This window comes from Parasteatoda tepidariorum, chromosome 7 (assembly GCF_982258835.1).
Source record: "Parasteatoda tepidariorum strain Cologne lab strain chromosome 7, Ptep-v5.0, whole genome shotgun sequence".
NCBI classification, from domain to species: domain Eukaryota; kingdom Metazoa; phylum Arthropoda; class Arachnida; order Araneae; family Theridiidae; genus Parasteatoda; species Parasteatoda tepidariorum.
Genome location: NC_141761.1, coordinates 18,471,640 through 18,499,473, shown reverse-complemented (window position 1 = coordinate 18,499,473; position 27,834 = coordinate 18,471,640). Strand labels below are relative to the sequence as shown.

At 31.0% G+C, this 27,834-nt stretch overlaps 1 protein-coding gene across 5 annotated transcripts in view; it reads right to left on the bottom strand.

The window, feature by feature from the left end:
* Mhcl (Myosin heavy chain-like) overlaps positions 1 to 27,834 on the bottom strand; it is a 132,933-nt gene that overhangs the window by 17,925 nt on the left and 87,174 nt on the right. For all 5 annotated transcript variants that reach the window (XM_071182895.2, XM_071182899.2, XM_071182897.2 and 2 more), the window contains exons 23-27: positions 6,414 to 6,531; positions 5,252 to 5,385; positions 3,030 to 3,184; positions 1,990 to 2,113; positions 183 to 278 (exon numbers count right to left, since the gene is read on the bottom strand). In XM_071182895.2, coding sequence (XP_071038996.2) covers positions 183 to 278; positions 1,990 to 2,113; positions 3,030 to 3,184; positions 5,252 to 5,385; positions 6,414 to 6,531 — 627 coding nt within the window. The remainder of the gene's footprint in view (positions 1 to 182; positions 279 to 1,989; positions 2,114 to 3,029; positions 3,185 to 5,251; positions 5,386 to 6,413; positions 6,532 to 27,834) is intronic.

Below are 27,834 nucleotides of genomic sequence, written 5' to 3'. Positions count from 1 at the left end.
ATTTTGGTTCCAGTCTTTATTGAGCATCTTTTATAAAATCACGAATTCGCTACTTCGATAACAAAATTTACGCAGCAAAATTTCCATTTTAGAGTAGCTATGAACAGGAAATAGCTGATGGATTAGAGCTGCAATCAAAGCACCTTGAAAAGAAAATTGTGAAAAGAACAAATTATACTTACTTCTTCTTCACCTTTACTGCTTAATGTCAATTCATCTAATTCTCTGTTTAGTTGAGATATTTTTTCATGAAACATATCAGAATCCATTTTCATAGACTAGAAAAAAAATTAATTCCTATTCATTTTTAAATATTTTTACATGTTATTTTAAATTTAAAATAGATATATAAAGAGTTAAACGTTGGCTTTGATTTAATAAAAGTGCAGTAAAAACTATTAAAATTATGATATAGTAAAGCCTCAATTTAACAGCTTTCATTGGATTGAACAAAAAAGTCCTAAAGAAAGGGACATCCTTATTTCAAAGATGTGAAACGTCTCATTAAAATTAAACTTAAGTGCAAAAAAATTTAATTATATTTTGTTCAATACCTTAAATAAATCTGAAACTTAAACATAATTTATTTAGTGAAGAAGAAAAATGTTATTTTAATAAAAAAATCCAAACGTTTTGGTTGTTTACCCTTTTTTTTTTTTAAACTTTAACTTTTGAAACCTTATGGGACATATAAGTCCTAAGTAGACCTTTGGGCTAAATAGATCCCATTTTAACATTAGATTAGCACATATTAGTCTTTTGAACTACTCTTTTTCTATTTGGATGTCTGGCAGCATTTGTAAAACAATCCTGGCAGCATAGCTTTGAAGAAATCATATGCTTGTGAAGATTTATGCATTATTTTGGGTGAAAAATACTAAAATAGAACTAAGAAAAAGTGAGTGTCATAATATAAGTATTAATATTCTATGTTGTTTTGAATTCTAATTTGCATGATATTAAAAGTTTATTGTGTGAAAACAATAAAAACTATCTTATCTTTACGACTTGATACGTATATGCACCAGAAGTCTTTTTTTTTTTAAATTGGTCCCTGAAAAAGATGTATGGGACATCAATATCAAATGTTTGAGAGCCTAACTGTAAGAAGTGAGTTTAGATTTTAAAAACTTATTTGTTATATTATCAATGGTAAAAAAACTAATATGCTGCCAAAAGAAAAACTTTCTTCATAAAAAATTTGAGTTCTGTCTTGAAAGGGTTGAAGTACACAATGAGTTTTCCAACATTTCCGAGATATTCATTTTTCTATCATTCATGTCTTTGGAAGAAAATTTTCAGCATCTGCATCATAATGGCTGTCTCATTAAATGAGGATGGTGGATCTGAAAATTCACTTTTTTTCGTCACTACTAGATTTCATAATTTTAGCTACTGAAACTGCTTCGGATTCACAAGCCATCAGATCAATATGGAGCTTAAAGGGATGTTTCATCCAATTTCAAAGTCACTTTTCCTTAATATAGTAACTGCCACCATGTAATTTTGTTATATGGTTTCTTTTGTATGGGTGGTTATTTGATATTATGTGAAAAATATCATTTACAGTTGGGTGGAAGTTTACTTGAAAAGATGGTATTTCAGAGAAATAGTATAAGAGGATGCTCTTAAATAAAGGAATATTTCTTAATTATTGATGTAGGAAATGAGGAGGCACCAAGCCGAAAAGATATTAAAAGCAGGAAATCGTTATTCAAGCATGAGGTTAAATCTGAGTTTAATGAATTTGAAAAAAAAAAAAAAAACTACAAATATCAAAAATATTTTATTTTTCAGTCTGAATACCGTTCTGTTAATTATGAATATAATTATCATTATATGAATTTTTTTTATTTTTAAAAATGCTTAAAGAAAATTTTAATTAACTTGACCCTATATTATAACTTTATAAGCCTTTACTCTGATAGCTTTAACTTAAGAAGGTAAAACAAATTTAATTTTATAAAAATTGAAACTTTTAATAGATACCTGAAGCTCTTGCTCCAAAGTGTACTTTTCACTAATAGCTTGGTCTTTCTCTCTCATCAATTTATCTCTTAATATTCTTTCCTTTTTTATTTCCTCTTGGGCAGAACTTAGCTCTGCATCAAACCTAAATAAAAAAAAATGACACCACAAAAACCTTAGATGGAAAATAGCAAATGGTCATGATTGAAAAATAAAGAGGTAGATGAGTAACAGTGAAAAGGAGGCTGCCATTCATAGAATTGTAATTGAAAAAAGAAATACAAGAGAACTATTTTTTGTAAGATACTGATGATTTTGAAATAAAGGAACATTTTATGAAGGTAAAGTAAAGCTTTTCCGCAACACCCCGTAATGTGCCGAGAAGAAGGGGTCATGGAGGTTGAAGCTCCACAAATCTGTGACCAAAGACATTATTGCAGCAATGTGGTCAGCACTGCTCACAGATTACCTTCACTTCTCAGACAAGCTGGTACACATCGAATTGAAAATGGTTGAGCTCCAATCCGTCACTGGGGAATAAGTCCCTGTTCTTCTCAATGACAGTTGTCTTAACCACTGAACCATCATATAAAATTTCTTGTAAACTTCATATAAAATTTCTTATAAACTTCGTATAAAATTATTACTTCATATAAAATTTTTACTTTATATTGTTTCAAATTTGAAAGTATATTAACTTAACACAAAATTACAGCTGGTAATGCAACGAAATTTAAATATACACGAATTTTTTATTGAGATAAATATAAGAATTTTTTTTACTTGGCAATTAATTTTGAATTTTAAAGAAACGAAAAATTTAAACTATGATAAAAGTTTGACTGATAGTAATTAAAAACTTAAATATTGACGCTTCCTATATTTTGGAATGAAATAAAGTTTTATGAAACAGCTTAAATAAAACAGCGATTTAAAAAGTTTAGGTCAGCAATAGTTTTTGTGACAGTATAGACACATTTTAAATTAGATGTCTCATCGTGTGACAATTTTTATGCGACCAAAATACTTATAATACTGTCTGGAGAACCAAATAATCTTACTTCCTCTGTTTCTTTTCAAGTTCTCCATTTCGTCCCATTTGCTCTTCAAGCATTAGTCTTAGATCTTGTAGTTCTGCCCCTAGTTTCTGAGCTTTACGCTTCCATTGATTTGCAACTTGGCGTTCTTCCTCAACATCTTCTAATGCATCAGCCAGCTGTAACAATAACATATTATAATGTATTTGAAATTTAAATAATCAACTAAAAGCATCTATTTGCGGAAGAAAGCAATGTCACAAAAAATCACTCTTTGCATTTTCAGGGTATTGAATAGTATTTATTTTTAAGAATATTCAGGTAATGAGTCTTCTTTTAAAATAATATTTTCAAGGATTTTTTTCTTTTATATGAAAATTCTCAATATCTCTTGTAATCTTATTTTCCGCATTTAAAAAATCTTACTCAAATATACATCTAAATTTCTCTTATATTTCTCTAAATTTCTCATGTTTTAATATAATTACCATATAAATTTGGGAAAACTTATTTCAAATTTAAATTTGTGTTTAATTACTAAGTAGTGTTTTCTAATTTAAGGGATAAGTTTTTGATTTAGTTTAATTTCCAGTCTTGACTGATTTAGAATTTTGTACTTTATACAATGGAAAGTGTATAAAGACCATTTTGTTGGCATGTATTCATCTAAACAAGATACTCCTAGGAGTCAATATTAAACCCTCTAAACTCTATAAGTATACCATGATTCATTTATACAGAAATCATATTAGTTGTTTTTATCATACAACTTAAGAAAGAGAACATAAAATGATAACTTAAAATGGAAATATTTAAAATAACTGCATATACCCAATTAATAATAGAACAGGTTAAAAGTAGTTAATGGTACAGATAAAATAAAAATTAATTCCACTTTTGATGCACATTGAAGTTTAGAAGAGTTACATTTCATTAAAAAATACAATGGATACACAGGGCCTGAGCTAAGGATTTAAATTATTAGCCGAATTTCCAAAGTCTTAGCCAACTGTAAATCTTAAAAATTTTTTGATTAATTTTCTCCCCATATAAAAAACAGGTCAATCAAAATACGAATTTAAATCAAGTCATTTTACTGTTGGGGAGGAGTAAATGAGCAATGAATGGGATGAAAAATGTTTCATTGTCTTCGAGGAAAATAAATAAGAATGGGTCAGTTTTTGATAACTTCTTAGACTAGAGTAGTTTAATATAAGGATAAAACTGAAGCAACATTTGATGTTATTTTAGATTCCGACTATGTTTTAAATATATTTCACTATAAGTAAAATGTTTCAGTCTTTAAGTTTTTATTTTTAAATAGAAGAATTCTTACTGTCTCGCTTATTTTTTACTGTTGCGATTGTAATCATTCAGAAAAAAGGATCGCAGTATGAGTTATTTGAATAATTTAATTCCGACTTATGGGTTTTCATACTGCTCACGGAATGCAGGTGGTTACACTATATCTATCATTGAAATGTGGAAAGATATAAAGATAAAATCAAAGTTAAATTTTCAAATTTTAGCAACCATTTTATATTTTAAATTTCACAATAAATTTATTTCAATAAACAATACGTTGCTGTCTTGCAAAAACATATTTTCAGCAAAAATGGATGGTTTATAATATGCATCAGCTTTATTGACACTAACTGTAGAAAAGAGTTTCATTATGCGATATCGCGTGATCCGGCAACGAACGTGTAAATCTTTATTTTACGTTTTCTTTTCATGCTTGCCTAATTTCTTTTGTTGCTTATATTGTCTAGACTTAATATAATTTTAATTAGTTATGTGGCATATCAAAAGGAAATTATTGTAATTAAATGAAAAATACAAGATTTGTCCAGAAAAATTCATTTTGACGGAATTTTCAGGATCAAGGGGTAGAAAAACTCGTCTCCAAAACGCAATTTTTTCCAAAGAACTTACAATTTTATAGCATTTGGCGAGGTGGCGAATACTTAATGTGGGCTACAAAGGGCTATCTAAATATTTAAAAAAGCATATTTTTAGTGAATTTAGACCATACTCCCTTGTTAACCAAAATAATAAAATTAGAATGCATTCCTTATGTTTTCATAATTTTTTTTCATAAAAAAATCATAAATTTTGAAATTTTACAGGGTTGTTTTTATCTCAAAGAATCATAAGAATTGAGAATCATAAATGCGCATTGTAAGGTTTTCTCAAACCGTCGCTCCCAGCCAACAAGAGTGCCAAACTCTAAGATGCTTGCATACCCTCTTTTCAGAAGCTTTCTTCATCATCGCTTTCTGTTCCATTTCTTCTTCTTGTAGCTGTTGCATTCTTCGTTTCATGATTTCCATGTCTCTCACTGCTCTTTCATACTTTTGCTTGTAAATGGAGCTTTTCCCTAAAACACAAGTATTGCAAGTTATAAGCCCATATTTTAAAATGCTATTTTAATTTAGTAAATGTTTGAAACATAAGAAAACTTGAATTGAAAATGATATCAAAATGACACGAAGAGTTAACGAATTTTAAATGTGCATGTTAAGTAGATAGCAAATTTTTATTAAAAATTGGTGAATTTGTGGGGATAGCCCAATGTCAACCTTCATCTATGAAAAGGTACCTCATCATAGAATCGGGTTAACATGTCTTATATACTAGTGAATTGAAATTATACTTTTGTATTGGTAGATACCCTACAGTACTTCCCAACCAGAATTATATCTGCGATTGAATTCGATGAATGGATACCACTAGTTAATTCATCGCTGTTTTGTGAGAAGCCGGGAGAGCTATATTAAGATCAACGTACTTTTGCTGATCGTGAGAGCTGCATTAAGATCACAGTCGGGGTCGCTCCTGTTCCCCTTAGCAGTCGAGTGTATGTCGGCCGACGTTGAGCATGATCAAAACGAGATTGAGGAGCAACAGTGCGAGGAGGTGGACAATGTCGCAGTCACAAGTAGCAGCTCAACTGTTCAATGTGGACCATTCAACGAAGTAGGCGTTTTCAGATTGAAGTGGGCGTTATTGTAAAGACATGCGTGTTTATATCGAAGTAGGAGTTTTTGTCAAGGTAGGCGTGTTCACATCATGTCCGAAGGTCACCAATGAGGGGAAAGTTGCTATCGACATTGTAAACCGTCATCTATGAAAAGGTACCCCATCATAGAATCAAGATAACAAGTCTTATATACTCGTGAATTGGAATTGTATTTTTGTAGCAGTAGACACCCTACCAGTTCTTTTTTGTTATTTTGTCTATGTCTCATTTTAACATGAATCAGTTCATCCTCATTCAAATTATTTCTTATCCCCTTATCAAAATAATTATTTTAATACCTAGCTTTTATTCGGTAGCAATAACGGAAGCAAACATAACTGAAAGAAAAGATTCAGGATTACTACAACTAGGTAAAACTTAAATACCATCAGTTTCATCTTCATCTGATAGATCACCATTGATTTCCGGAGATCTAAACATCCTATTTTCCATCATCTCCATTTCCATTTTATCTGAGCGTTGTTGAACTTGACTGTAGCGATTCTGAAATCATAAATAAATAAATAAATTTTGATGCATGTTAAAAGAAAAACTATTAATTTTTTTGGAAACAGAAGAGGAAACATAGAATTATAAAGGGGAAAAAAAGACAATGGTAAGAATTAAATAAACAAAATTTATTTACTTATTCGTACTTGATTTATAAATAAAATGCATTGGGTGTACAAATTTGCTCGGTCCGTTTTTTGTGTGGTCAAAAATGCATTTATTTTTGAACAAAATGAATGAACAGATTAATCAAAATATTGTTCATCGCTGGCTACTACTTTTTCCTGCCTCTCAGGCAATTTTCGAATTCCATTTATAAAAAAAATGTCTTGTTTTTTGAGGCGATCCAAGTTAGGGGCCAATTTTTGATTTCTGCGAATAAAGTGAACCGGTGACCTGCCAAATCGTGCCGCATCCGTCAGAACAACCTTTAATCAGAAGGAGCAATGTCCGGTGAATACGGTGGGTGCGGTGAAATATGCCACTTCAGCGTTTCCAAATAATTTTTTACAACTTTTGAGACATGAGGTCGACCGTTATCATGCAGAAGAATAACTTTGTCATGTCTTTGCTCGTATTCTGGCCGTTGTTCTCGTAATGCATGACTCAAACGAATCAATTGTAGCCTATACCGATTGCCCGTAATGGAATCGTCAGGTTGTAGCAGCTCATAGTACACAACACCATTCACCATTCTTCTTTCACTATTCATCATTCTTCAAACGTCGAAACCATTCCCTATATGATTTATCAGTTGGATCATTGTCACCATAAACTTCTACAAGCATTTGATGCTCTTCAGCTGCACTTTTCTTAAAATTAAAGCAGAAACATTAAACCTCCCGCAAATGGTGCCTAGTTACCACAAAATTTGACAGATTCAACAAAGTAAAAAACATGGTTTTTGTATGAAACTCAAAGCGATATAAACTGAATATTATTGAAAGATGTCTAACTTCTCTGAAACCACGGAAACCAACTGTCACTATGAAACATTCAAAACAGCCAGAGCCATCTTTTGAAAACGGACCGAACTAATTTGTGCTCCCAATATATTCAAAAATTTGCAGAGAACCTAAAGGAACTCATGTTTGAATGAAGAAGATAAACTGAACTGAAGAAGTGAGTAGAATAATGAAATTGTGAATTTTACTATCAATAAATGTCTAACAATAGCTCAATTAAAGAAACATAAATCCAGTTAGAAGTTAGGTTTAATTTTTTAAATTTTCCTTTTTTGTGTGTGTGTGAGTCCTTAATAAACTTTAGATGATAGACTATCATTTGACAGCATTATACTTTTCTAAAAAGGTACAAAAAAAAAAAAAAACGTAACTTTCTTAAATAAGAAGAAATAACGCTTAATAGTTCTTAGCAGTTCTACGGATTTTTCACAAAAATGTAAAGTAATAAAATTATGACAATTTTATTAGTCTTGGCATAAGGGATAGAGTGGCCATTTAACCTCTAAATCGATTTAGGTTTCTTTAAAAGCATGCTTGAATACAGTTTAAATGACACTGCGAGGCGGCTTTGCGCACAGAAGTACTTTGTTTTCAATTTTAATTATTTTTAAGAGATTCTAAATGATATCAAAGTTCAAAGGTTTTTTATTCGTATAATATTTAACAAACGTTTTCTTTTGTTAGGATTTAAAAGTTTTGATAAGAAGGAATTAAGACGGGCACCAACCTGAAATTATTGCAGAAATGGAAAATAAACTAACATAAAATATAGCCGAAAGCAATTACTTTGAGGGTTTAGCCTGAAACTTAAATCCCAGGTTGGCATTTCTATAGATATCAATACGTTTTTAGTCCTTCATCTTGACTTTCGTTTATTATAAAACGAATTTGATTAGATTTTTTTTTTTCATTGTAAAGCAATTTGTATGATTTTATTTATTTACATAATAGTTGGTGTTTTTGAGGTTGGCGACTTTTTCGGATATTACAAGTATTAGACACATAAACATACAACTAATAATCCAAAGCACACTAAAAATCGCAATCATTATATCAAATTAAATATCCAACATAACGTTCTTACAGGCTTCTCTAGTAGAGTTAAATTTGTAGAGAATCTCTACAAATTTAAAATGTTTATCTGCAGTGATGTGAACGTTTTCAAAGTAAACCTTTTTTTTCCCCCATACCTATCAATTTTGTGGGCAAAGGTGCTGTAAAATTAGTGTGTATAAGAAAAGTTGACTATTTATAGCATATCTATTATTAAAATCATGTCATTTAAGATTTACCTGAATCACATATTTCCTGATAAAATGGCAAATATTACATAATATCAAATTTTTTTTTTTTAAATTTTCGTCCACTACGCATAATTTAAGATTATTGAAACACTTCTAAAAGCGCATTGCATAAACAATTAATAGCATTTTTTCCACATACCTTTCAAAATACTTATTTTCAAAACGTATCCATGAGTCACGAAATTATCTGTGTTTATTTAATGTGTTACCCTAGCATAGACAAACACTCCATAGACCACTTCTCAACGTGAAATTATTATTATTATATTGAACAATTACACAATTCTGTAAACAATATAATTTATTATATTGTTTACAGAAATATGCTATTAACTTCAAGTGAAACTCCTTTTTGTTTAAATAGAAAGCAGCAAGCTAGCAAACTTCAATTTGTTTTTTAATCATCCGTTACGTAGTGCTTATCTTACGGACTCTACTTTTTTTTTGGGGGGGGGGGAGTTAATGTGCGAATCGGAGGTCAGGAGCGGTATAGTAAACAGAGATGATGATTTTATTGTCGTCTAACATATGTGCACCTAATTCGAAGTGAATCAGTCGGAAAATGCAGATTTGCGTTAGGAAGATAGAAACATTTTATTTTACTAAATATTATCACGTAGATAAGTGAGGAATAATTAAAGGCGAAAGAATGTTAATCTCAACATGAGATTTTATTCAACTGAGCTGAATGTTACATGAGCTTATATAAAATTTTTGAACTTTCTTGAAGAGAGCATTTCAGAAATTGAATAATTAACGATTCGAACTCCCAACCTCTGGCTCCATAACCTGATGCTTTACCCAGGGCTAAAGAGAATTCTCTATTCTCTTTAGCCCTGTGCTTTACCACGGACTCATCGACTCCACAAGAAATGACAAGTTTTGTTAAAATATGTTTTTACTCTCTGCTTGCTTCGCTCACCAAATCCTACTGCGGACGGAAACACCTGCATTTCTAAATTTCTTCCAGTTTTAGAAAGCTGCTAAGCTAAAACAAGTCTTGGAAACATGGTAGGCGGATGTTACTGAATCACTATGGCTAGTAAATCATCTCTCTTTATCGCCAAATTGTTAAATTATATCCCTATGGTGTTTTTATTATTATGATTATTACTATTATTCGAAACTAAATTCCCAGATAGAAAATAAAACTCATTTTACATGGGAACAATAAAATTTCAACTTTAACATGGGAAGTCGTACAGAGCAAATATAATTCCTGCCGTTTCGGACTTACCAAGTTAGCGGCGAAAGTCTGATGTATGCTATTGAATTGCTTCGAAAAGGTAAGATCCATCACTAATAATTTGTATGACAGTACGCGGCAACATAGCAGCATGTTTAAAATATTTATAGCTATTTTAGGATCAAAAATAAATCTAAATAATTTATTTCTTTTTTTCCTCTCTATAAGATTGAAAAATTATTTTAATAAATACTTAACGTAAAACTAACTATTCAACACTACTTTAACTATCACTTTAAACAACTTAAAATGAATCTAAATTGGTACTTAAAGTATAACTTATTTTTTAACACTACCTTATATTATTACTTAAAGCAACCTAACAACTATAGATAAATACACGATTTTATGGTGCCACATAAGAGAAATAAATTGAGACTATCGTCATTGCATTCCAAAATAAGTATTTGAAATTCTTAATATTAAATGCTTTTAAATTTTTTTCATAAAACAATTATTTTTTATCCATCATTGTCCCCTACTAATCTATTGCCGTCGCTCAATGTAACAAATACCTGAATTCAGGCAGGGCCAGATTATCCCCTAGGCCAGGGATGGCGAACCAATGGCACGCGTGCCATTTATGGCACGAGACACAATATTTTGGGCACGCCACCGATCACAATTGTTATTACACTATGAATTGTTATTACACAAATGTTATAACATTATGAAGCATATGCAACAATTAAATTAAAATTTACAAAAACAAACAAAATAGTAAACAATTATTAATAAAAAAAATTAACAATTAATGCTAAAAATAAATAACTAGCAAAAAAAAAAAAAAAAAATAACAGTCCTGCTTAAACTAACATCTTACAACTTAATATAAGTTATTTGTCATCTAATCTGCAACAACAGAAGTCACACTGATGTTACTTTAAGTTGTTTTAAGACATGGCAAAATGTATTTTTTTTTCAATGTAAATAAAGAGTTTTGAACTGATAGTATTTAGTATTATTATTTTCTCAATAATCACAAAGTCAAAATTATTTGAAAGCACGTCTATGACCTCATTAAACAATTTTTTTATGAAAATTGGCACGTTGGTGTATAAAGGTTCGCCACCCCTGCCCTAGGCCCAATAGGTATGGGCCTAGAGCTCACAATTTCTGAGGGGCCTCAAAAAGTAGTAAAAAGTCTAATGAAAGGTGGGCTAGCTTTGTGTTAGTTTAAGTATTAAATAAAAAAAACTGTTTCAACAAACAGTATTAAATAAAAATCAGTGACTTTTAGTAAAAATCACTGATTTCAATTGTTTGTGGCCAACAAACTATTTTTTATTTTGATATAACATTGTTTTGTTGTTTTATATTTTGCTATAACCCTTTCGCGACGCAAAGCGCGAAAGCGCGCTTACCGCTGAGGCCGGCAGTCTCTCTAGCGTGTGTCTCCCCAGGGCCGGAGGGTTTTTTGATGTTAAGCCTAATTCCATGAAATTACCGAAATATCAGCGCGTTGTTTAATATTGTTCTGTAGAGTATTTAAGTGACATATGCTTTATATATATTTCTATGGATACTTTGTTTACTTAAGTTATTTCTTGTTTAAATTTATATTTTACACATTTTATTTTCATTATGTACTTGTTATTTTAAAACATTTAACATTACAAATCTGAATTTCCAGCTCAGTTAAAAATTTTCGACGCTTCGACATTCTAACGGTAAAAAGAAAAAAAAATTCAAGCCTACAAGATCTAATTATCCACTAAAAACTAATCCGAAAATCGAAAGTAGCGAGAGATAAAAAAAACTCCCTTACTTACTGTAAATAAATATCACGTGCTAATTTAAAGAGCCCTCATAAAACATCCCCCCCCCCCTCCACTCCTTCCCCTAAAAACCACGTGAATGTACTTTCATCTTGAGTAGAAGGTCAAATATACATGTATCTGAAACCATTTGGACATACAATGCCATCTTTTGGAAGAAATTTCATTTTTTAAAACGTTCCGAAACGCTGGCACAAATAAGTGACGGTCGGGGGTGAACGAGAAAACTCTCTGACACGCGGGTGTGTCGGCCGGGAAGTGAGCGCGTTTCTTGCTGTCACATATATGTGACAGTCGGCTCGAAAGGGTTTTAAGCTATAGATACGTAAACTTTATCTTAGAAAAATAATCTTCAATTGTCTGCTTTCAAAATATTGTAGAATGTCTCTCTTGAATCATGCAGTTCAATAATTATTTTTAATTGTTAGGACTACTTTTCAGTAATTTAATTTCAAAATATCTTGTAAGGGGCCCGGAAAATTTGGTGGGCCAGAATTTGTCTTGATCGGTCCCTGAATTCAGACAAAGCCCCTCCCCTTCCACTCGGCATCGAGTTAAAGGGTTGTAAACTGATGAGTTATTGGTCAGGTGAATACCGCTTGCATTGAACAATGAACGAACTTCAGAAAGAAGTTGAAAAAAAAAATATTCCAGTCAATTATTGTTTAATAACATTACAAAAAAAGGAGTATAACGTAAGCAATGCATAACCTTGGCTGTGACCGCACATCTTAAAATGCGACTTAAAAAAAAAAGACAACGTTCTTTGTATCTCTTAAAAAGCTACGCAAAACAAAACATCTCTCAAGGGACCTCTTAAGAAGGCTTGTTCAAAGACAATTCAAAATAGACGAGATTGCCGACAACTTGAAAAACAAAGAACCATTTGTATTCAATTTTGTAGGACACTGTGCATTTCCTTTTTAACCAACTCTCCACATTCTTAAAATTGTACGGCTTTCTTCGTTAAACGCAGCTATATGTTCGATTAAAAAAAAATATTTCATGTTCTTATAAGAGCCAAAACTCTAAAAGAAAAAAAAACGTAATTTGCTTAGAGATATGTTTAATTGATAAAGTAAACCCATTGTTGCGTAATGAATAAATAATAAACAAAAACACCTGAAAATGCTAACTTTTAAACCACTTTCTTTATTACCCCAAGATATTTCTTTTCAGTTCAATCCATTACTTTTTAAAACTTCTTTAAAATTGAATTTGATACTGCCCTTCACTTGTAACCGTAACTATAGTGAAAAACATCATCTAATTTAATTCAAAATTAAGGTCCATATTATATTTTTTCTATAGATTTTTTATTTTATTTAAGAGAATACAGAAGAATACCGCTGAAATCACATGGTTGTATCTAATGACGTAGTTGTACATGGTGTGTTAAGGATACAGCTATTAGGCCTGGTTTATTATCACGCTGAATTAATTTTCGGATCAGATTCATTGGATACTTTCAAGCGACGTCACGCTAGTGTGCCGAATTGGCTGTTGAGTAACGATTTACCCAAGCATGACGTCGCTTGCAGGTATCCAATTGGATCTCCATCTGTTGAATATTGAGGATAACTAAGTTTGACAAATCAATTAAGTGGGAAATCGGTGCTCACCGAGAGTTATTATACAGTGAAGAAGTACTGCGTTGGAGAAAAACGGTTCCGTTCCTGTAGAACAGGAGAACAAAAAATGGTATAGTTGGGAATACTAGTGAGAAAGTATTGATTAGGATAGGAATTTTTTCATTCTTGTCTAACCTGATTTTCAAATTTCATGTTTTTCAAAATTTAAAAAATTGCAAACTTAGTTTTGAAACGCTTTGGGAATGCAAATAAATGCCAGCGACACTCGAGTATATTTTTATTTGTACGATTTCAATCCAAACCTGTTTTTTTTTTCAGAATTAATTTTTATGTACAGAACCCTTTCCCCCCCTCCCTAAAAAAATGGACTACCCTGAATAACTTTTGATCTAAAGATCGAACCTCCACGTTCTAAAACTTAACCTTAATGGCTCGAGGGGGTGACCTCAAATATGCTAATTAATTAATCCTGACGATATTTTAAGTGAAGAAGTCAGGCACAAAATGCACTTTCTCTGAATCTGAATAAACATTCCTGAATAAAATTCTCTATAAATGAACGTTAGGCGAGAGCTGGAAAGTATGAACCCTTTAATGTTAATTTTACTATTTGCGTATTTCGCTACATCTCGAGAACTTTTTAAGCGAATTGAAAAATGTTTGCACACAATTATAAAATAAGTTTAACCAAAGATAATTACATGCAAAAAATAACCTTTAGTTAATATTTATTATTTTTTCAAAAATATTTTGGTAGAATAAATTTGAATTGTAAGGTATAAAATTTTTTGCATCATTTTGAAGAACCAAATTTTGACATTGCAAAATACAAAATTTGAGCAAAATCGGTTGAAAAGTTTCCTGAGAATTTATTATTATCAAACATTTAAAATTCGATTTCTCAGGAACTATTCGACCGAATTTGCACAAATTTTATATTTTATTATGTAAAATTATTTTAGTAAAAACAATGCAACAATTGTACAGCTTACAATTCAAAAATTTTCGATTATTATTTAATAAAATAATAAAAAATATTTACAAAAATTTATTTTTGCATGCAATTATCTTTGGATAAACGAATTTTATAATTTGCGTGTAACGATTTTCCAATTCGCTTAAAAAGTTCTCGAGAGGGAACGAAATATGCAAAAAGTAAAATTAACATAAAAAGGGTCCAAACTTTGGAGCGCTCTCCTGACCAAACTATTGGGACCATATTTCCCAGATTGCGGCTACCCTTTAGATATCTGGAGTCAGAAATCCGAATTCGTAAAATAAAAAAAAGTTTGTTTATTTAGAGAAAGTACGTTTTTGTGTCTGATTTCGTAACTTAAAATATCACCAGCACTTATTAATTAGCATATTTGAGGTCACCCCCTTTGGTTCGTGGTTAGAAGGAAGTGAAGATCCGATCATTAAATCAAAAGTTATTCAGGGTAGTCCGTTTTTCTTCCTCGCACTGTACATGAACTATTCCCCACCCCGTCATTTTTATTAGTGTGATTTTTATATTCTATTAATAAAAAACCATATTATTTTATGAATTTTATAAATTACATAGAAATATTTTACAATGTAGCTAAAATGATTTAGTGTTAATATAAATGAGTTCAAACAGCATTTTTAAATACTCGGAGTGCAAAAGGTTAAAAAATGGTTGAATGGCTTTAATTGTTCTGTTTTGTGAGAAATATACATAATTTATAATCCAAATCCATACATTTTATACCCTTGATGTTTGAAGGTACTAAAATTCAGATGCTATTCTTAAACTAAGATCGCTCAAAGAATGTGTTTTCTAAGGGTCTTAAACTTAAGATTGATAAGCATTCTTGGAAGAAAAAAGGCTACTCATGCTTCATAAAGAAGTTCGATAAGCTTTAAGCGTGCAAAACCCGAGTAACAACACGTAAATTGTGAAAATTTATAAATGAGTTTGAAACAAGAAAAAAGCACAATTTCCAGCGGAAAAAATGGAGAAGAAAAATTTATGAAGGGGAAAATAATAAAGAAACCGCTGTAGCCTAGGAAACTATGGTGGCCGAACAAGACAAATTTGAATAGAATACGATTCCCCGAGTAAAGAATGAATGAAACAAGATATGTAGGCATCAAAGTTGAGCTGATGTGCTAGGACTAGAAAGAATTCAACGCCGTAAATCACGTATCAACAACGATTCTCAATTGCATGATCTTAGTTCTACCATGTTCTTAAAACGTGCAGACATATATTCTGCCCTAATTTGTTATCTTTAACGGCTGCCTTCCCCTCAGCTACTGAGGTTTCCTTCGATTTTTTCCCGAATTAATTTTTCTTTTTATTTATTGTTTCTGACGAGGAGCATCATGCTTTAGGCCAGTGTTTCCCAAAGTGTGGTACGCGTACCCCCAGGGGTACGGGAACAATTTAACGGGGGTACGCGTTCTTATGCGAAATATCTTACAACAAACAAAAATTTCAAAAAATTTATTTGAAAACAAAGCCAGCCATGAAAATTTACGATTACGTATTTTTGTATTGGCCATTTTTTGCAGAGTTAACAGTTAATAATTAGTGGTGTCAACAGCCAGTTGTGATTTTAAACTTTTGTGCAAATTTTTTATAGTAAAAAATACATTCATTTTTTAATTAGTGGTACATAACGTAACGAAAAATTTAGAAAGGGTACACAAAAGTCATAAGTTTGGGAAACACTGCTTTAGGCAGTTGAAACTTATCGACCTTATTTCCTTTACGATTATGAAGTGAAGTTTTTGACTAACTGAATTTCTCAATTCGATCTTCTGGGTTTATTGATAAGCAATGTTTAGATGTTCAACATTTCAATAATAATAATGGAACTGAAGCTGAAAGGACATATGTACGTCTTACTAATATTCTATTTTCATAATGCTCTATTTTTTTCTGCATTATATTTTCTTTAATTTCATGATAGCACATTAATTTCTTAACTCTAAAATAGCAAAACGAATTACACTAATAAACAATTATTAAGTTATTAAGGATTAAAATAAATATTCTATATTTCGAGTGTGAAAAAAGCATAACATTTATGTATAGGCCCTGGGCAAAAAGTATCCACTGTTGGGCCCAGTCAAAGGATACCTTACTGCGGTCGCGTGTTATTATTTCAAAAACTCGTATTCCCTTTTTATTTTCCCTTGGAAAAAAAGAAAACGATAGGGCAAATTACATGCGAGCATAATGAAGATTTTTAACCCGTTCCGCCGCCGCAAATTTTGATTGAAAACTTTAGACAATAACAACTGCGACCGTAGGTTGCGAATTCTAAGTAAAGAGACATACTTGGGGTTAGTGCTGTTTAAAAAATAGTGGTTGCTAAAAAACGGTGGACGTCTAGAGCAAATAAGTATTACCTGACTGCACAAACAGCGTTGGAAAGGGTTAAACAACAAAATCGCGTGCATGATGATGAAACTGGATTTTTTTTTTCTTCTTCTTCACAGAAATTACAAAGTGTTTCCAAATTTAGAAAGTGCAGACTGATGTAGTGAAGAAACAACATCCATCATCAACTAAAAACAATTTTGGTGTTCTCTTTAATACAGATCTTTTCACGTCAGCAAGTTTGCTCGGTGCTACAAGGTTTCGCAGACCACGTATATTCCATCTTAATACTCTGTTTGGGTGGCCCGATCGTAAATATTCTACACTTCCGCGAAAAAGGTAACTAAACAAACACAGTTTTCATCCCTCCTTGTTTTTACAACACATATTTCGATTTTGTTTTAAAGCATTAAAAAAACCTAACATTAAAACATAAACATAAAAAAAAAGTATCGTGGTATATTAAAGCTATAATTCAGAACACTTCCCCCCCCCCGTTTTGCATCTTTTATCCACGCATTTAAATTTTGTTAACAGTTATTAATGTTTTTTTTCAACAAAAAAAAAAAAAGATTCTGGATTAAAATACTTCTTAACAACATAAATCGATAATATTAATAAATAAACTATTAAATATTATTGGTTTTGAATAATGTAGGATCTGTATCATCTCTTGAGCTGACATTATTTGCTAATTAGATTAGTGTAGAAAGACGAAGCCTAAATGAGCGGGGGGGGGGGACAAATACTTCCTAAACATATGCCATTTTGAGAGTAAAGATATTCAGAAAAAGAACAACATAAAAAGATTAATAGAAGTTTTTTATGTTATACATATGTTACCGTTAAAGTATGAAATCCGTTATTTTATAGAATACCTAGTTATTTCATGAAATAACTGATCGTGTCCGTTAAAGTGTAAAACTCTCTTGTATTTCACGGTTTAACTAGTTATTTCATAGAATAACGATCTGCAGCCCGTTAAAGTGTAAAATAATCTATATCATAATCATATATCTCGCACGACAAATACATTTTTTACCTTCCACCCCTACTGCATTTATGAACTATTCAACAAAACATGTCTTTGTTTTAGAAATAATGTTCTTTGTAATTCCAAGTGTCATTTTAGTAATCCTTGTTGTAATAAATGATTTTCTGGTACGTTTCCATAAATACCATTTATACGCTGCATAAATTAGATAAATTGCTTCTTTTTCATTTTAATTGTCTCTCATTAGTTAATTTATAGAATACCTAGTTATTTCATAAAATAACTAGTTAAAGTGTCAAATTAATAACATATTACACACTTTAACGGACACGATCAGTTATTTCATGGAATAACTAGGTATTCTATGAAATAACTGCATTATATACTTTAACGGTAACATATATATAAACAAAATCAACGTCTCGTATTTTTCTTACAGCCCCATCTTCGCCTCTGTCAATTTTTATTAGAGCTTAAGAAATACTGAACAAGGACACAAAATCCTTGCACTAAGTGGCTCATAAGTAATAACAACCTTTTATCAAGCTTAAGAGGATATAAGTCTTAAAACTGATGGTTAGAAAGGAAGTTAAGGGCTGAGTTCGAGCAGCGACATTGTTATCAAACGGAGAAAAAAAATGCGTCGATCCTTTCAAAAATAAATAAGTGCATGAGACATCAAATTTATAGACAAGTTACTTAAAGAGTTTAGAGTTATGATAGAAAAACTAATTTATCAATAAAGGATTCCATAAAAACATTAGAGAGGAAAATAATTTTTATAACTTCCCCTTATTGCCAAACTGTGTATAAATTTTTCTCTCAATGACAATTACGTCAACTTGACACCAGCATAAATTTAAGTCTAAAATTTGTCAACAGCAATCTGCCACGAAATTGGAAAAACAACGTAAGTGTAAATATCTGTTGGAAACACTAACGTCCCCTTCAATGTTTTTTGACTAATGACTCGTTTAAAACAGATGCATTGTAGAGGTAAAATGCATTTTTTTAAATAAGTTATAAGAAAAACTCGAGACTTTTTAAAAAAGTTTCAATTTATTTAATTTAAATCAGGTTTTTTTCTAAAAACTTACATCAGATTTTTTTGATCAGCACGTAAACACATATTTTAAAATTAGAATAACGTAACTTACCCTATTATAATTTTAAAAAAAAATCACTATTGATTTTTTGTTTGTTGATAATTTTTTTTAAAGAGGCTTATATTTTAAGATTCAGAAATAAATTTCTAAACTTTAAACTCAGTGGAAAGAAAGCCCACAGAGGGCCTGTGTCCATCTCAGTTTTCTTGACCGTGGGCTCTGGGGTGCAGGAGCAGATGTTCCGGTCAGGCGGTCAGCCGGAAGCGGAGCCCCCAGTGTTTAGTTTACAAACATGCTTTTTTTAGTATCGACCCACTGAAGGGATGGAAGGCTGAGTCAACCTTGCCCGGCCCGAGGATCGAACCCAGGACCTTTGGCACGGGAGCGCAATGCGCTACCACTCGGCAACTGGGCGTCGAAATATATTTCTACGAAAATAAAAAAAATTTAATAACGGTGACGCAGTTTTCCATTGTTGGTACATTTTTATTGGCCAGGAAATAGAGTGGTGAAAGTCAGTTTTTCCAATTTATATATATAAAGAGAGAGAGAATTTTTTTTTTTTTTTGGTTATCATCAGCATAAAATTAATAAAAATCATAAAAGAATCTTTTACTTGTAAAATATTTTTGTATGCCAAATTTAAAAGTTTTAATATTTATTTTTCTTATTTTACTTTGCTATTATTACGTTTTTGATTTTGATTGTCGACATCTTTCTATTATAAATGAAATTAACAGATACGCTCAAGAAAGTAATACATAAAAAAATGAAAAGAAAATGATAAAAAAAAATGTATTGTATTATCTAAGTAAAAAAGTACAATGTAAAATTATCTAACTATATTTTTAATTTTTCTCACATCTAAAACGAAAAAAAAAGAGAAGGAAATCATGACTTTCTTCTTTCTTGGAAATGAAAGCGTCCTAAGTTTTTTAAATTCTCTTAAAAACACTGATTTCTTTAATTTCATTATTTTGCTTCAAATTAATACGAACCTCATAGATAATCTTAATGAAAAAAAAATTGTAGCTGGATTTTTTTTTCCAGAAATTTTTTTTTTTTTGATTTTTCTTATTCACAGAAGCATATTTTAATCTGAAACAAATGTATACGGTAGTGGGTTAAAAAAATTGATCCTATTAGTTATCTAATAACAATACTCCAAACGCATTCTATTGCTCTAGGACTGAGATTTCGATTATTGTGCTAGTTAAATTAAGATGAATTATTTTCGAATGTCCAATGTGTCATTTGTTAATTTTCTTCTTACAAAATAATAAACCAATGGAAATAGATTTTAAACTATAGAATTACATCATGTGACTTATATTTGCTACTCATAACTTGCTTCAAATAGAAATCAAATAAACTTTTAAAAGATTTCAATTTAATATTGAACTAATGTAAAATATCCTACGGCGGGAACCCTTCGTGGTAAGGAAAAAAATGAAACGGAGCTGGTAATTAATGCTAGATATTTTTAGTATTTTAGACAGCTCTTCTACAATGTACTATATTCGGGCCGCGATGGCTCAGGGGATAGAGCGTTTGTCTCTCAATGAGGCGAACAAGGGTTCGAATCTCATTCGATACGAATTCCGCATCCGGCTTGTACCGACCACAGTGCTGACGTGAAATATCCTCAGTGGTAGACGGATCATGGGTTAGAGTTCCCTTGCCGTCAGGCTAATCGTGGGAGGTTCTCGTGGTTTTCCTCACCATGTAACGCAAATGCGGGTTAGCTCCATCAAAAAGTCCTCCACGAAGGCAAATTTCTCCCAATACTCGATCCAGGAGTTCCCTTGTCTTCTGGACTGGATTCAAAATTACAAGGCTACGGAGTTGAACATTAGTAGTCGTAAACCCATAAAATTGGGTCGGCTGTTCAACGACGGTTATAAAATAAAATATAATGTACTATATTCGGGCTCGGGATATCCTGGTTGGTAGGGCACTGGGCCCATGTCCAAGAGTTAGTGGGTTCGATCCCCGCCGACCGAAGACTCCCCGTGTAGTAAATGGTGACTGATGCACGTTAAATCTGCTGGTCATGGGTCACAAAGTCCTCCATGTTCCCATAACAAATCAATACCTCTGGGGGTACTGATCCAGGAGTTTCCTTTTCTTCAGGATTGGGTTCGAAATTACAAGGTTACGGAGTTGAACATTAGCAGTGGTATACCTAAAATTGGGTCAGCTCTTCAATGTACTATATTCAGCTTTTCCTGGAAAATGTAATAACTCCTCCCAAAATCCTACTGTGTTTTCTAAAATTGTTTTCAAAAAATATTAATGAATAAAAATAATTTAAGATGCGCGTGTCGCGGAAATACCTCTAAAAGAGTAATACCACCTGTGGCGCGCGATCTCTACTCTAGGATCAGATAATTGAGGTTTATAATGTGTACTTTTTATATAATTAGATTTGAATATCCTTTATTTATTCCGCGACGAATATTGATAAGAATTTGAATTCAATTAAATTTAAGGAGCAATTTAAAATATTAGTTTTCATTACAAATGAATTAACAATCCTTAAATCTTTAACGTCCAGACGAAACTAAAAGCAGTACAATAATATGTGTCAGAGAATAGTGAGGTGCTTGCGTTTCATTAACTTTAAAAAAAAAACTGATCTCCAGTTGAGTCGTGAATTTTAAAAATAGGCATCAAAATCGGAAAAAGCTGACACTTGAAGAAAAATGAAGGATGGTGACTGACGAAGGCCGCGGAAGACGTCAAAAAGCGTTTCTGCTTACAAAATCCACTTCTTTATAATGTTTTCTTGTGGAATTAAACGCAAACAAAATGATGGTAACTTCTTGGTAGTCACGTTTCTGAAGGAAATATATAAAAATTGGCTTTCACATTTAGATCAACTTGAAACTGCCCAATAATTTACATATGAACCCATGTCTTATTTCATTCAAAAATAATATATTGAGGTAAGAAGGGGTAATTATTATGTACTTATTTTCTTTTGAGAAACGATTTTAAAAATGGCGATTTTTCAAACTCGGTTTTTTTAAGAGTTTAATGACACAAAAGTCGGCAACAGCAATACAACGATACGCAAGATAAAATATTAAAGCGGTGTCATAAACAGAGTCTGCGATTCAAGCAAAAGGATGACCAAATAAAAGGAGACTCAGATAAAAGTGAAAAAGGTCACAATGGTGCATAAAACCAGCGATCACAAAAAAAAGATGGAAATTGTTTTTTGAGAATGAAATTACTTTTCTAATTATAAATTTTTCTAGTAAAATAAAAATGAGGTACAATAAAATACATTGAGGGTTAGCAATCGTTCGTTTCACACTACTAAATCGTTTTTCTTTTTAGGGTTAATCCTTCATTATGGGTGAAATGCTAGTTCTGTACAATCTCTCAAGAAGAACTGCAAATCTCAATATATGCGTTTTTTTTCCTACTACGTTTATTTAATTGAAATGACTGACTAAAATCCCGTACAATTAAAATTTTATTTTATTACCCTTTTGAATCAGAAGCTTATAAAGAATAAGTGTTCTTTTTTAAAACAAAAGCATAAGAACTACAGCGGAATCTTGGAATACAGAGCAATTCTTTGATTTGAAGTCCAATCGTCTGAGGATTCTTAAATACAGAGGGTAAAAAAAAATTACATTTTTTCCCCCAATTTAAACGTAGATTGCTTTTACATCCCAATCGAATTGTTCAAATTATGCAATCTAAATCTAGGGTGGCCGCCAACTTTTATTTTTCGGATGGGGAAAATTCCCATTTTGCTAGATGAAATTCTTCAAATATGCTAATTAATTAGTGCAGACGATAATTTAAATTAGGAAATCACAAAAAAAAAAATACTTTCAAACCAGACATAAAAACGTAAAAAAGTCGCGTATTTGAAATTCAATTTCTTAAAATTATTCAACCGATTTTCTAAAATTTTATATTTTGCTACACTTTCTTAGAATGATGTAAAAATTGGTACACTTACAATCCAATTCTTTTTTCTACTATTATTAAATAAAATGATAAATAATTATTAAAAATTATTTTTTACAAACATCTTTGAATAAACGAATTTTATAATTCTGTGCAACAATTTAGCAACTCGTTTAAAAAAAAAATTCAAGATATGACTAAATACGGCAAAAGTAAAATTAACATAAAGGGGTTCAAACTGTCGGGACCATATTTCTCAGATTGCGGCTTCCCCATATTTAGAGGATCAAGAACCCAAATTATTTAAAAAAAAAAGTATGTTTATGCAGAGAAAATACGTTTTTACGTCTGCTTTCGTGGTTAAACTATCGTATGCATTAATTAATTAATTAGCATATTTGAAGTTGAACAATTAAGTTTGAGCAACAGCACGTGAAAATCCAATCATTAGATCAAAAACTATTCAAGGTGTCCCATTTTTTTTATTTTTTATCAGCACTGATAATTCATTCATTTTATCATTCATTTATCATTCTTTCATTCATTTTATCAGCAATAATTCATTTGCTTCGATAATTTTTTTTTTTTTTTTTTTTTGTAAATATTTTCACAAAATGTTAATTTTTTTCACCATTATGTTTCAAATTTAACGATGTTAAACTCAATAATTTTAGTCAATAAATGAATCGAAGCTAAGATTAAAACTTTATTTTTACCTGTACTACCAATCGAATAACAAATAATTTGGTGATCGGCAAATCTTGTCGGAAACTGTATAGGATATTCAGAAAAATCAAGCTCCCAAATTATTATTATCATTTTTTTTTAATTTGTAGTGTCCAAACAATGTAAAAAAATAAAATAAAACGTGATTTAATTTTTGTAGTTTTTCAGAATTGCATAAAAGCCACAAATTTTTTAGAATTTAATTACTCCAAAACTAATTTGAAATTTATTTATTAATTTTTTTTTTTAAATTTCAGTAATAAGAGTTCTGTAAAAAATCATACTTTTAATGCGGCTAGCTTTTCTAAAAATTCAAAAAGCCGACAATAAAAATCTATTCAATTAATTCAAAACTATTTATTACTTATTCGAAGAAACAACCATTACAGACACAAGAGTATGGGAGAGTGGGGTCAATTGTAACATTTTTTACTTAACTATTTTTAACTAACAAAAATCCAATATATTATTAGTATTAATTGACAGACGAGTAAAGTAGACTATCCTCTACTAGAAAAAAAATAAATACCCTATTTTAAATGTTATTAAATTAGTTATTAACAATTTTTGACAGTCGTGCACTTGTTACAATTGTCCCCACTTACAGGGTTAATTGTAACAGTTCATAAATTCAACTAAAACATTGTTAATTATACATATTATCATAGTTGTAATATATTTTTTTATTGATCAAAATAGTAGTGATATTTTAGGAGTAAAAATAATAATGAGCAGAGATCTAAAGGGTTAAACTTTTAACTTTAAAGGGTTAAAAATTTTAATTTATGCTGTGAAAGGTGACAAATAAAATAATGCACATGCAACATAATATAGGAAACTATTGGTGGTTCTTAAAGAGTTAAGAAATGGTTTGTAAACATAAGATTATTTATTTTCATCTGTTACAATCGTCCCTTTACTTATTGTTACAATCGTCCCCAAGACGCCATTTCAGCTTCATTTGTTAAAAACAATGCTAGTTAATTAACAAAACTAATTCTGTCTTCTTGAAATGTTAATTAAGGTGTCCACTTACATATTCGGTTAATATTTTTTATTTGTTTAAACAAAATTAACCTGTTACAATATAATAATCTAATACCAAAGGAAGTACTTACGTACCTTGAAAATATCTTTTGTGATGTAACTCTTTCGAAAGTACATAAAAATGGTTGCCAGCAGGGTTGTACATGTAGATTTATTAAATACACCTTGTGCGCCACATAGGAACCAAATCTAGAACCCGACACTCGAAATTTTTGCTCTGTCACAATCGTACCCTGTTACAATTGACCCCACTCTCCCCTACGTAGTTGCAAAAAAATCATTATTTCCTTTCCAACAGTTAATATATATACATAACCGTTGTTGAACAGCCGACCTAATTCTGGGTTTACGACTACCAATGTTCAACTCCGTATCCTTATAATTTTGATCCCAATCCAGAAGACAAGAGAGCTCCTGGATCAGTACCCTCAGAGGTATTGATTTGTTATGGGAACTTGGAGGACTTTGTGACCCCGACAGATTTAACGTGCATCAGTCACCATTTACTACACGGGGAGTCTTCAGCCGGCGGAGATCGAACCCGCGACCTCTTGGACATGGGCCCAGTGCCCTACCACCCAGGTTAATCCGGCCCTTTCCCAATAGTTTCAATAAAACTAAGTTACTATAAAAAAATTTAAATAAAAAAAGAAATAAAAACTTAAAACGTAAAATGAGTGCATCAATAAAATTTTAATATCAGAATGTTCTTTGATGTTTTGAGAGCAGATAGAAATGTGTAAAATATTTCTCGTCTAATTTAAAAATATGAGAGAGAACCATGATAGGGAAAATTTTTTGAAATCGTGGTAATGGCAGTTTTTTCTTTTTTTTCTTTTAAATATAGAGACATCCAAAATAAAAAATAAAAAAAAAACTTCCAAAATTCAAACCTTTAACTTAGCGCTGTTTACGCAGTCTTTTAATCATAAAATTTTCCTATAAATTTAAAATTAAGTTTCTGTAGTATGTAATTAAATTTTTTCAACTTCGTCAACATTCGCCTATACTAGTAATCAAATTGTATTCACCTATTCACTGTTACACTTTTTGTATTTTTCATAAAAGGTTTTGAAGATGAGCTAATTGACGTCTCAATTTCTGACGAAATTGGGCTCGTTTATACTCGGAAGTTCCATGACGAGTGATTGAAAAATGAGCTTTAATGGCAAGGAGGATATTAAATAGGAATTAAGAAATGCATCATGGCCAACTAAAAAAAGGTTAAAATGAGTTAATTTTGAATAAGAAAATAACTAAGATTATTTACAAATGCACTTAGAAAATATTCATGACCTCTAAGAAATCTAACTGTATGTACAAACACATTTATTTACATGGTCAAAACGTGCTGCCTTTTATGAAAGCGTATCATATTTCGTTTTTATCATGTATCTTTTTGTAATTTATTATTATTATTTTTTCCTGCTATCTGTACTACCAGTATACGCCTAAGTAAATTTTATAAACTGCCGTCATAAATTTTTATGACGCGTTATTAAAGTGGTTTTTAAGACAGTTCCCGTGTAAAAAAAAAAATAATAAATTATTATTTAAAAATAAATAGAAGAAAGCTGGAAACTATGAATGTCCCATCTCCCAAGGTGTGCTTTATAGCCGCCATCTTGAATTTATTGAGGGCGGAGGGGATTGAAGAACCTAAACTTATCTATTTAGTCTAGATTAATGAGACTTAGTTCGCGATGTTTATTAATTTCATTATTATATTCGCACTGAATCAAATACAAGCCGATAGAACTAATAGTTTTGAAATTTTTATACATATAATGTATATCAAGTAAAATGTTTTGACTTGAACCTGTTTGCGCATGGGTGTTAGAAGATAAGTAAAAAGGTAATTTGATGAAAATCCAGGAGTGACAAGATCTAGAGGAAAACCTAAAACTCGATGAAAAAAGCTGGGCTCTACAAATACTGTAGTGCCGGGATAATGATGAATAAAAAGAAGAGACATGTCGTTATAAGTCAGTGATTACCAACCGGTGGCCCGTGGGCCGCATTCGGCCCACGAAGCCTATTTTTGTGGCCCGCGAGCTAAAATATATTAGTTTAGTTTTTTTTGCGGACAATTTTCGTAAAAAATTTATATGGGTTAAAATACTTTTCTTTCGTTTGAAAAAACATAATTATCTTCGTTTCTGTGAAATTTAACACACCAACGGTGCAAAAAATTTATTTCTCAGGTTTTGCATCCACGAAAATATTTATTCAAACACAAAAATAATCGTGTATGCACTTTCCTAATTTTTTTTCTTCTTCTTTTTTTTTTCTGTGAATATAATTTAGTATGTGCGTTTCAGAAATTTTTTCGAAGAAATTCTCCCATTCAACTTTTTGAAACTACTCATTTTGGACGAAATTATTAACATTTGTAAATTTTAAAAAGCATAAAAGAGGGAATGAATATCCTGTTTTATTTAAATTACTTGAATTGAATATCACATGAGCGGAAAAGAAAAAAAAAATAAATTTCAGATGCTCGACAATTTTTTTTTGTGCCATAATTCCTAATGAGTCGAACAAAAATGTTCCTTCAAACATAAAAGAGTCCCATATAAAATTTTGATAAAGTTGTGGCCCGTCATTTGACTGGTGTTTTTAATTGCGGCCCCCTGCCACATGTAAGTTGGAAACCCCTGTTATAAGTAATAGTTTAAAAGATAAAAGTTATGGATCATAAGCAGAATTTTCTTTTACACGCCTGACGTTGCGATCTAAACTAACAAAACATGATTTACTTCTTATTGCTTTAAGACCAGAGAGACAAAAAACCGATTTGATAGGACTAATCGATGAGAAACTATAAAAATTTTAGTACAAATAATGTATAAAAAGTACAATTTTTGATTTATACATATTCACATGCCTAATATTCCTATCTAGAAAAAAAGTATTATTTTCTATAACTATGTTTATGAAATTTTTTTTTTTTTTACGGAGAATGGAATGAGACCGGAAACATTTCAATAGAACTAAGAAAAGTTGTAAGGGTGTATAAAGATTATAAATTTTGACTGAAGCATAAAACCCTCATAACATTTGAAGTATTGGTTTTATCGCATTATTCGAGACAGCGTTAAAAAGATAGTTCGCTTGTTCCAGTCAGAAAAATAATTATATGAACAAAACTGACGTTTTTATACCTAAAAACTTTTATAACTTTAAAGCTAATAGCTCGATCTACTAGTGTTTTGGTTATATTCGACTTAACATAATAAAATACACTCGGACTTCTA